Source organism: Lissotriton vulgaris, chromosome 10, assembly GCF_964263255.1.
Source record: "Lissotriton vulgaris chromosome 10, aLisVul1.2, whole genome shotgun sequence".
NCBI classification, from domain to species: Eukaryota; Metazoa; Chordata; class Amphibia; order Caudata; family Salamandridae; genus Lissotriton; species Lissotriton vulgaris.
Window position 1 is genome coordinate 417,309,320 of NC_141698.1, and position 11,896 is coordinate 417,321,215.

Below are 11,896 nucleotides of genomic sequence, written 5' to 3' on the forward strand. Positions count from 1 at the left end.
ATTATGATTTTCCTATTTAGGCGTTGTCATTAAATTGCATCTTGAACTTTGCAGGTTAACCCTTTCTTTATTTGGTCTCATCCAGTACCTAAGTGGGCAACCTTTTCCAACTGTGTGTTGTCTGCATGAGTTATTATGGAATGGGTCTCTGTGAGAGTCCACTCTGTGAACTAAATAATTGCACATCTAAAAGGCCACCTTTTGACATAGTACAACTCTGCTGTCCTGGTCTCATAAATGGCAGCACTATCCTCCCCCAACGCAGATTGTTTTGAAGGAATCAATTCCACAACTTAGATGGCATCATATCATGCTGGTTTTACAAGCTCAACAGGATACATTCTTATCCAAAGAGCTCCATTGCTGTTTCCAAATATTGAGGTCACCTTTCCATCAAATTCACTGCATGAGAAAGTGTCACCTGTATACCCTGTTGGGTGATTAGTCGTGCTTTATAAATCCTGATTGATTGACATTGTTGAGCTGCCACTAGCCTCAGCCACAGTGTTTGTTGTCTTATAAAACAATATTGAGCAAAATGTTTTATTCCGGCCATTAGGCACTAGATAAAAAGAATTCCACCACTATAATACTTTGGTTTCAGTTACTTTCTTCCTTACCACATTTCTGCATACAAGTTACAATATCTTACCAATTTATCCCCTATTGATACCTAAAAATAGGAAATGTAGACTAACGCCATTAAGTGAGGTGTTCTGAAAGCGTTTTAAACTACTTTTCGGATTATTTTCCGCCACAAAACCTATCAGTGTATTTGTATACTTTTGTGATGCACTTAATTGTAAGGTGTTTAGGCCTATGGCGTGCACTTCCCGTAGAGGCCACAGTGCAAATCAAGGTTTCTTCTAAGTAAGCACTCTATGTGGTGTATTGTGCTCCTAATCTGCTAATTCTCTGCAGTGCCTTATCAGGGATACAAAGCCCTCTGATTGCAAATGCAATACAAAGCAATACTGAAATAAAACCAAATCTGCCTTCACAGGAGTATTGGTCAACTAGCAAGGCATCCTCGAAAATAGTCCTGCTTTAAACGAAGATGGAATGGCAACAGTGTGTCTTCATTATAGTGCTACAGTACTCTGTATCAAATGCTAGGCTGTAATGAAGGTGCTGTTGCCAGCTGATCTCAAAAGTGAAAGAAAGCAAGGGCTGAGCTATGCATAGCACCAGTGGTATGGCTAAGAAGGCAGTCCTGAAGGCTTACATTAGTCAGCTCAAACAAATATTAAAATCTAAGAGAGATAAAATAAAAAAAATCCACCAGTACATACATGACTCATTAATGCACAGTTTATGTATTGGTGACTTAAGACCCTCCTCTAGTTCATAATAGCGGTGGTATACATAGCTTGCTTTTTTCCTTTTTATTCTAAATTCCTTTCAGCATTTCACTTGCGAATGCTCTTTGACAAATGTCCTAACAAAGCCTCTAGAAACTTGCATCACTGGGATCGAAAGGGTACATCATCTTATCTGTAGTTTTCAACTAATGTGCCTTTCATAAACTAACAACATGCAACTGATGACTAATCGTGACAGCCAAACCTCATGTTTGTGTTGGATTGTCTATATTCACTTGCCCTCAGCACATATACACTGTGCAGTCACCTCACTTTACTCTCTGGTAGCACTGTTACCATTACTTATGCACATTTGTTCAATTATTTCAAACAAAATTGACTTAACTCAAAGCGATGTGGCTGTACTTCTCTTTTCACAACTTGAACTGGTTTTGTGCGCAACATGACTTAACATTAATGGCCATGGGGACATATTATTTGATTCCATATTAGCTTGATTTTATATTTCAAAATGATTCTAAAGGAGTCACTTCTTTGTTTGCGGTTTTAAGTCCCCAGTTACTTTGGAATACAGGGCTGACTCTTGTCTTTGCTGTATACAGCCATACATTCAGTGCAGTGATGTGGGACCATCCGCCCTAATCTGGCATATGCATGGCTATATGTAGATGTAGATTTACATCCCCGGCAAAATACAACATTTGCTCTCAAGTTGAGGCAAAGGTGAAAAGTAACCAATCTGTTCCTTTCATTTTTTTATTGATTTATGGTACTTGTAGTTTGTTTTCTATTATAAATCCTGGACTAAATACTAGACTCCAGAGCAAAACCCGCCCTGAACAAGCTACTAACACTAGAGCTATACAATAAAACAGACTTAATCAGTTCCTATGTAAATATGGAACATTGATTATTTGAAAGAAATCATGTGTGAAGTGGTATTTCTGAAGTGTTGTCCATATCTAATTGGGGGTAAATGTGTGCTGTAGATAGTAAAAGGGGCGCACATACAAACAATAGGTAGTAAAGTCCTGGTAGCAGTCGGTGGCACCCGTGGCAATCTTCTCCAAGAATCTTTGGTTTCTGGCACATACTACAATTGACATCCAAATCTCATGTCTGTGTTGTATTATCAATAGTTTCTTGCCATCAACACACATGCACTGTGCCATCATCTCACTTCACCCTTTTTGTAGCACCATTGCTTATGTATGTATACAGTTGTTTCAAACAAGAATAAGCAATGGTTGTCTTTCTTTACATTTTGAGTTGATGTTGTGTACAACTTTATTGAACTTAATGGCTGTGGTGATACAGTTGATCCCACAATTGTTTGATTTTGATCTCAAAATAATTCAGAAGAAATGCCTTCATTGTGTATTGGGTGTATGGATGTAGTCCGGCCACCTGAAAGCGAAGCAGCCAATAGGAGGCAGATTTGTGTCTCTCCTTTATTGGTTGTGTGCCATGGCCTGGGAGAGAGGTCTTGTGTACCTCTGCCCAAGGTGCCACAGCAGCAGTGCAAGTCTTGAAATGAAAATGCTTTGGGCCCTTGTTTAATAATGCTGCTGTATCAGCAGCAACATTTTTTTCATGCAATATGTATACATTGCTGACCACTGTATATTCTTTGCAATCACGAATGCAATACCTTAACTAAGTCCTAGTGTTGTAAAATGAGTTCCAGTTGAACCGCGGAGATGCCTACTCAAATTAAGCACTGTCCACTGATAAGTTTGAATTTTAGAGAGTAACTACAGGCAACAGGACTCTGGTGCGTTAAGGCAGTTTCAGTTTTGTCACAGGCACTCCAGCCTTTTTTGGACTTTATTCCCACACGACAACACAAAAAGTGTTTTGTCAGACAAGATAATGAGCAGTGAAGCATGTAAAATATTGTGGACATACTTATTGTTTCGGTTATTCAGATTGTCTGTTCTAGCCATTGATACAAGCTTACAGCATTCGCTGATGACTAAACTGTAGATGGCATCCCTCCATAGCCTAGAGCCATGAGTAAATATAAAGAGGAGCCATGTGTCAACAAACATGGTGCTGTGCAACAATAGCTGTACGAAGAATCCTTTGTGGTGAAACAAATCAAAAAGGGTAATCCATCAACAATCGCCTGGCAACCAGACTGTCATCTGTAAACAAGTAGCAGGATTGTTAGAAATCAAAGGTACTCCGATAGGGTCTTAATCACAATGCCCCAATAGTTGAACTGTCCAGCACCAAAACAGTTGATGATGCACTAACTAATACCCATTGGACTACTGCCTGATCAAACATGTATCCATTCACTAGGTGCATTGAATGCAAACTCTCTCTGTGGTTGTCCTGACAGAATTGTTTCCCTCCATTTTCTTTAGCTTTGGATGCCCTTACCAGGGCGCAACCTTCGGATAATGAAAAGTTGTGTGACTCTTGGCAAACCTGAATGAAACAAAATGGCTTAGCTGCAGCTCTCTTAGCCAACACTCTGGCTAATTCTAGACAGCTGGATTATCATTACAGTGAGACTTTGACTTGTTACATGTATTATGAATTGTTTAGAATTGTTACTTACTTTCCTTGTGCATAATTTGTTTGTGGGGTGTATAAATGTGTATAATAGTATCAACGACTGGTCTCAGCAATATTTCATAATGAATGTCTCAGCTTTTCTCCTTTGTATGAGTTAACTGCCCTCACTGCTTAATCCACAGGACATGGCACATCCGCTCATCACCAGTGCATGGGCTCCGCTGAGATCACAGCCCACAACTCTGAGCTCATGAGCCACACCCTGCTACAAATGCAGCAAACACTACAGGACCTGGCAAACAGTGTCCTGCGCCTGGAGCACCGGCAGGAGCAACAGCAGCAGCAGATTGTATCGCTTCTGACGCAAATCAGCAACAGTGCTTTCAGGGCCAGGGACAGCAAGTCCTAGACCACCTTAAAAGTATTACCGCTGAGAGCATGAATGCGTGACCATGCTTTCTTGGGCATGGACAGGACTTATTCAGATACTGCACTATGGAATAAGACCTGGCCATCCTAAAGCACAACATTCAGCTGGTAGACTTGGCGCTACTTATTAGGACGGTGTGCCATTAGCATCAACATCTAAAGGCTACCACTGTTCCAGGTAATTAGAACAATGTTTTCTTCGGTTTTCCACATGTTGGCCTGCTTTATTTCAGCCAGGAGCCATCAGTCTTCCAGCTGGCTCTAAAACACAGGATTTGGAAAATACATCTAATCAGTCATCTAGTAAGAAGTGGGACAGACCTCATATAATCCACTTTCTCAGCACCGTATTCTTAGATTTAGAAGTTGCTGGCCCATGTCTCATACAAAGAAACATGGGTCTGCCTAGGCGATGCCAAGGAAGTTTTTTCAACACCTATTATCCCGTTCCACTTTCCAAATAATGAATAACCGCATTTGTTTTAAAGGATTTATTGGCCGTTTATGTATTTCAGTGACTTCTGTTTTAATCAGTGGCAGTCAAGTGAAGCAAAGGTGCTTAGCTGATGGACAGGAATTGCACTGAACCCGACTCGTGCTCAGCAATGGATTATGGATATTTCGATAACTTCAGCGCTGCTATGTCAGAAACATCTTGGATATATACATTAGGCCTTCATTCCCCAAACACCTTTTAACTTTAGCATGTTCTCGAAAGATTGTGCAATCCTTTGAACTTTCATCATTGATGGGGCATCATGAGCTACACTGTGTCAACAGTTTCCTAATGTGTGGCTAGTTCTCAGAAGACTTCTGCAGTCATGCGGTGTATAACAGGATTGTTTTAAAAAGTAAAATGCTATTTTTCCGTCTTCCAATATGCTTTTAAAACTGATCAAATGCAAATAATGTATATCTACCAAAAGCTGCCATTCACAATTATCCAAAAAAGGAATCTGTATTTACAGTGAGATGGTGCTTTCTTTCCTTTTTAGTTCCAAGTTTTGCTGATGCCTTGACGTGTGTGTAAGTGGTTGTTTCTGATGGAGATACTCAAGTCATCACATGGTGTAAATTCATGTCAGTGTTTGTGACCTTGTCTAGGTTCTCAAGGAAGTCCTCTGCCTGTGCCTCCTTTCAGTACAGTATTAATTGTGCTGTAAATGCAGTTGGAGTGGCCTAAGTGTCCCGAGTGGCAAAGCAGCTAATGAGCTTGATTTCTGGATCCGTGTTTCGTCAGAAGTCCTATGTTTTAGAGCCCGTGAGATTAAATCTGTTCTTACAATTTCCTATTCATGGCAGCCACTGTTTCAGGGGGGACTGAGATGTCTATTTAAATGCTTAACTGAGGTGGAGGACCCGTTGACATCTACTGCAGTGCCTCAGCTGCACTCTAGACTTCAATAGTTTGTCCACCGCAGCGCTCAAAAAAATCTAGTGATACACCAGAAGGATTTTCTTTTAAAAGATAACAAAGTTGTGGTACGAGGGAAAAGCTTCCCTTATAACCAGAGTTTTTTTTGTTTTAGTTTCCTTCACGTTCAATGCACTCACCATGTTGACAGCCTTGTCAACAAAGTGGAAGCAGACTACACATTAGGTGTGGTCTGCGTTCACTTTCATATGGGTTAGTGGTATAATTCTATCCCCTGTGCACCGGTCTGTGGGGGACAGGTACAGATGGAAATAGGACCTTGTTCCCCTTCCAGTGGTACCTCTCCCAAGTGAATCCTTATTTAGGGATCATCATGGCATTATGAGCTACAAGCACAGGTCTACCCACTAGAGACCCAAAGGGATGCAGGGAAACCAGGCCTGGGCAGGTATTCCTTCATTAAAATTTGGCTGCAAGCAGTCTTTCTTCCCCCATAGGGGGCGGGAATAGTTGGGTGGATTTAATCCCAAAAGCCCTCCTAGGGGGGCAGAAAGCCAAACAGATATCAGTCTTTCTGACCTGACTAGCCAACCCCTGGATGAATTGAGGTTCTTTAACCAAAATCTACTGTTGGTGAACTTTAAGGTCTCTGGACACCAGGGGAGAATAGGCTCAGAAATAAAAAAGGAGGCGGACTGCTCACCCAGGTATCGCACCTTATCTGCCCCCGGGGGACAGGCAAGCACTAGACAGCAGAGAAAAAATCTCTATCGCAAGAGTGGATTTTTTTTTTTTTAACTTTACATATGTTTAACTGAGTGCTGCTAAGTCCCCAAATCATTGTACTTCTTTGCTGAATGGCTGCGCTTTTCAGGCTTAGGTCAGCTGCCACCTGGGCAAACCTACCACAAACCCAAGTATTTCTGACAACTAGACACGTGGGGCAGTCTAAGATAGTGTGCCTCTTGTGGCTCCTACACATTTTCTTACACACAATGCCCGGCAAACCTCGAACATTGCCTACAATCAGACATGTTCCTTCCTCTTCTGTGATGGAACCTTTCACACACCACAGGAATGCACAAAATTCCTACCACACAGCGTTCCCTACATGTCCCAATGAAAACGCTATCCCACTTGAGAGTCTAAGCCTAGTGCCTCTGCCACAAAAGGCCTAAGATTTCAATTTGGAGAAATCGGCAATCGGGGTAGCTCGGAAACCTATCAAAGTCAGACATTTTTTTAAACTAGGCACATGGGGGAATACAGGGTGGTGTCCCCGTGTGGGTCCCCCAACATTTTCTTACCCACAATGCCCTGAAAATCTCAAACTTTTAGTAAAATCGCATATTTATCTTCAATTTCTGTGAAGTGATTTTTTCAGAAATCACAGTGATCTAGAAAAAATTCCTGCCATCCAGCATTCGTCCACTTGTACCGATAAAAGTGCACCCCACTTGTGTGGCTGAGCCTATTGCCCCAACAGGCATAAATCAAACCTTGGTCAACGAGAGTTACCACGATGGACTCCCATTGACCCTGGTTTAATGCATGCCTGTCACTGGTACTACGTCCAGGCACGCAATGGGTTGTGTTTTTATCTGAACAAGTGGTAATACATGTGTGGCTCCCCACAGATTCCAGAAGTTTTCCTCACAGAAATATGAGAAAAATATGTGTTTTAGCCAACTTTTAAGGTTTGCAAGGACCTGTAGGTAAAAATAAATAATTAAAAACCTGGTGAGAGCCACTCCAGTCGCCTCACCCTGGATTCCCCCAGGAGTTTAGTTTAACAAAAATGTACAGGTCTGGTAGGTTTCCATAGTTGCCAGCACAGCTAGGATCCAAAATCCACAGATACCAACATGGAAAAAAAAGGGTCAGTTTTCAGTGGGAAAATGTGGTGTGGCCGGTTTTGGAGTATTTTCCTGTCTTGCCTACTAGGCCTGTCCACACACTTAAGGTACCATTTTATTGGTAGACTTGTGGGAACACATAATTACCCAATGGATTTATCTGCTTTTGTGTCTTCCAAATGTAAGCCATTGTGCAAGAAATAAGACATTTTGCATAATACCCTCTGAATCACATGCTAATATGGATACCCACAAATTCAGAGATGTACAGGTAGCCACTGCTCCTAAATTTAGTATCTGCTATACATTTCAGAAATACATAGGTTTTCTTCATACTTATTTTCCACTCATGATATTTTACCTTATGATTTGCTGTTTTGTCATTATACAATGAAAAATTATTGTAAGGTGCAACTCAGATGTTGGCCCTGTGGTACCTTGAGTTCTTGGAGAACCTACATACCCTAAATATCCCCGCATTAGAAGAGTCTAGCTGACGTAACAGTATACTGATTTCCTAACTCCCCCATCATGACAAGGAGTTACAGATTAAAACATTGTCACAAATAGCGATTTGTTTTATTCTTTCTTTCTTTGTTTCCCTTTTTTCCTTCTTTCCCCAACTCATGTTCAATATTTTTGTATTTTAACAGTGGATTTATTTGAGAAAATCTTGAGTCCTTGCTGAATTCAGAATTGTGTCTAGTTTTCAGAAGTCTATAGCTTTCCGGTATCACCCATGGGTGTCACATCTGTGTCTACCACAAACTGGAAGTAGGTTGAAAGCACAAAAATCAGGAAAATAGACTATTTTGAAAAATGACGAAACTGTGGTAAAAAATGTTTTTTATTCAGCTCTGCATGTTGTGAAAGGTGGCAAGACTGTGACTTTAGTACAGCAAACCTCTCAATGCCTTTTTTAGGAGAGAATGACTTTTTTGTGGAGCACTTTTTTCCCTATTTTCCCTCCAAAAAGATAACTTATGTGGAAGGAAAATTGTGGAGGCCTAAGCACGAACTACCCCAAATAGCTGAAAAAGGCTTAGCATTGTATAGTGGAAAAGGCCTGGCATCAAAAGGGTTAATAAGATTCCCATTTTGATATTTGCAACAGTTTGTACTGCAGCAGTCATTATGTACTACAGATAAACTTTTATTTTGTGATTCACATTTAATTGCTGTGAGGACAAGCACATTGAAAGCACTGGATTGTAAACAGACCTGGTTCCATTGACCCGTCACTAAACTTTGGAGCTTTTAGATGATGAGCTAGAAAGCTCCCTTAATTCACTGCATCACACAGGCCCCCAATACAGTGACCCCCATGGCAAAGAACCTCAACCAGCGTTCAAAACTACCAACAAATGCTTTGAGTGGGATGCTAGCCATTATGAGAAGAAACAGTTGTAAACTGGAGCAACAGTATAGTTAAATCATGTCTACATCACATTGAGATGTTCACAAAAGCAATAAGGAGGCTTGCCAGAGTGTCAAGAAAAATACTTTGCTTCTCACGTCAACTAAATCCAGTGAAAACAAAATTGAAAATCTGAATGGAGAGGATAGAAACCAGGATGCTTTATAAACATTTTTGCATAACTTGCTTATTATCTTCATGGACAAGATCCTGAAGATCTGGTGGATGTTGTTGAGAAACCAGAACAACCTCTCACAAAGCAAAGACTAATCTAATGGCTCTATTATTTTAGTCTTTACCACAACAAGCACTGAAGGCATGAGGAAGAAAACTACTGGAACAGCATTCCATGTGAGACTTGTTTGGCTTCTGCTTTAAAAATAACATCACCTACAGTCAGCCAAGACATTTTAAGATGTCCTAAACACCATCCTTCTATGACGTAAATACCCAAAGGTTTTAACAGTCTGTAATCACCGCTTTACAACAGAAATCAACATCCAGCTGCTTGATTCTGATGTTATTGAGCTTCCCCAGGAGGGGGTGTTGTTCTGGTCACTGGGGTCGTCCAGGTGGTGCTTGAGTCCGCCGAGTAGGATGTCGTCGGTGGATGGAAGACCCTGGTGTGCAGTGAGGTCTGCAATTTTATAGGAGAATGGCGGTCCATGGCCCGTGGGACCTGCAGATGAGTGTGCCACAGAGGATGGTTTGGGGTTGGTCCGGATCCGGAATTTGAGGTGTTCTATGTATGGGCCGGGATGCCCGCCACCCCTCCCAACACCAATCCCCATGGCAGGAGACAGAGATAGATTTGAACTTTTGGAAGGCGGGGGGGCCTCACGACCCCCCAGGCCTTATTTATTAAAATATGAAACAAAATTTAAAACTTTAAATTAAAACGTTTCATGTATCATGTACAAATTCAACTTCAATTACATTTTGATGAAGACAGGTATTCAGGCTAACCTTAACAAATCTCTAATACAAAGATTTCCTAGCCGAGTCTAACATCATGACAAATGCATTACATCGAATTTGTACAACCTAACATTAAGGGCCAACGGCAAGGTCTTAACTGGTGTCAGATCCCTATCACCAACTTCCCGCCCTCACGTGTGTGTGGCGCATGCGCAGAGGACTTTACCCTCGCAGCCAACTGTAACTTCCCTTGTCGTGGGGGCCCCCTTTCACTCGACGCCATCTTAAGGTCGTCCGAGTTCCCGTGCGAGGTATCCGTAAATCCGTAAAAAGGACAGCGTGGACTCCCCTTGCCCCCCCCCCTTTCCCCGCACTCTCTTCCGCCGGAGCGGATATCCGGCCCCCGGGAAATTCTGGGATGGGGCATATAGCGGTCTCCCCCTGGGAGGGGCCTATGGCCGTCTCCCCCTGGGCGACCCATCCGTAGTGGGTGCCGCCCCCCCCCCGTGGGAGGGGCCAATGGCCGCCTCCCCCCAGGCGCTCCCATCCATAATGGGTGGCGCCCCCCCTAGGGACCTTGAAATCACTGCTCACCGATCATGACCTTACCGCCCGACCGAAGGCTAAATAAATACAATTAGTTACCTACTATGGGAAAGAAAAACTATGTTTACTCTTGTAACCGCTTGATAAAACCACTGATTTCAACATTGCTACAAAGGAAAAAAGGTCCTAAAGCACAGCACAATCTTTATTGCATCCATTATTTCACATTTCTACAAAGGAGAAAAAGGCCTATAAGCAAGTATTCAATTACGCGCATACGTTTGTCATCAATTCATGCTGCAAGCAGCGACTCCAATACATGTTTTGTTACAATCAAATAGCAACATACGACTTTATTCATTTCAAAATACTTTGCAATAGGGGCTGGTGGGCGGGTCAAAAAACTGCAGCTTGTTCCCTTGAGGGCTCACGAGCGACGAGTGGTGCAGCCTTCAGAGCGCAGGAACAAGAGGACGCTTCCTTGGATTCCCACGCCTTTTATCCAGCAGCAGGAGGGCGGGGCCGCGCCCCCAGCACGCCCATCGGTACACGGACTTCCGGGCGGGTGTTTAGGACAACCCTTTTTTGGGCGGTAGTGGCGTGCCCCGGCCACGCCGCTTTGGGCATACCGGCCGGGACACGCCCCCCGCCCACAATGGTTTCCCGGGGGATCGGGGCACCCGACCATACGTTCGGGGTGACCGAGTGGTCTCCCCTTTCCATATGGGCCGGGATGCCCGCCACCCCTCCCAACACCAATCCCCATGGGGGGAGACAGAGACAGATTTGAACTTTTGGAAGGCGGGGGGGCCTCACGACCCCCCGGCCGTATTTATTAAAATATGAAACAAAATTTAAAACTTTAAATTAAAACGTTTCATGTATCATGTACAAATTCAACTTCAATTACATTTTGATGAAGACAGGTATTCAGGCTAACCTTAACAAATCTCTAATACAAAGATTTCCTAGCCGAGTCTAACATCATGACAAATGCATTACATCGAATTTGTACAACCTAACATTAAGGGCCAACGGCAAGGTCTTAACCGGTGTCAGATTCCTATCACCAACTTGCCGCCCTCACGTGTGAGTGGCGCATGCGCAGAGGACTTTACCCTCGCAGCCAACTGTAACTTTCCTTGTCGTGGGGGCCCCCTTTCACTCGACGCCATCTTAAGGTCGTCCGAGTTCCCGTGTGAGGTATCCGTAAGAAGGACAGCATGGACTACCCCCCCCTTTCCCCGCACTCTCTTCCGCCGGAGCGGATATCCGGCCCCCGGGAAATTCTGGGGAGGGGCATATAGCCGTCTCCCCCTGGGAGGGGCCTATGGCCGTCTCCCCCTGGGCGACCCATCCGTAGTGGGTGCCCCCCCCCCGGGCGCTCCCATCCATAATGGGTGGCGCCCCCCCCCAGGGACCTTGAAATCACTGCTCACCGATCATGACCTTACCGCCACAGGCCAGATAGTTGACCGACTATCTGGCCCCCCCACACCCCCTATAG

At 43.4% G+C, this 11,896-nt stretch overlaps 1 protein-coding gene across 7 annotated transcripts in view; it reads left to right on the forward strand.

Moving 5' to 3' along the window:
• Window positions 1-8,078, forward strand: part of LOC147685330 (uncharacterized) — a 170,618-nt gene extending 162,540 nt beyond the window's left edge. For 5 of the 7 annotated variants that reach the window (XM_086941254.1, XM_086941252.1, XM_086941258.1 and 2 more), the window contains one exon: window positions 4,031-5,248. In XM_086941254.1, the coding sequence (XP_086797380.1) occupies window positions 4,031-4,257 (227 nt within the window). In that variant the 3' untranslated portion in view covers window positions 4,258-5,248. Of the gene's footprint in view, window positions 1-4,030 lie in introns of all 7 variants that reach the window. The other 2 variants (XM_086941255.1, XM_086941257.1) reach the window with 1 other exon arrangement.
• The last annotated feature ends 3,818 nt before the right edge of the window (window positions 8,079-11,896 follow it).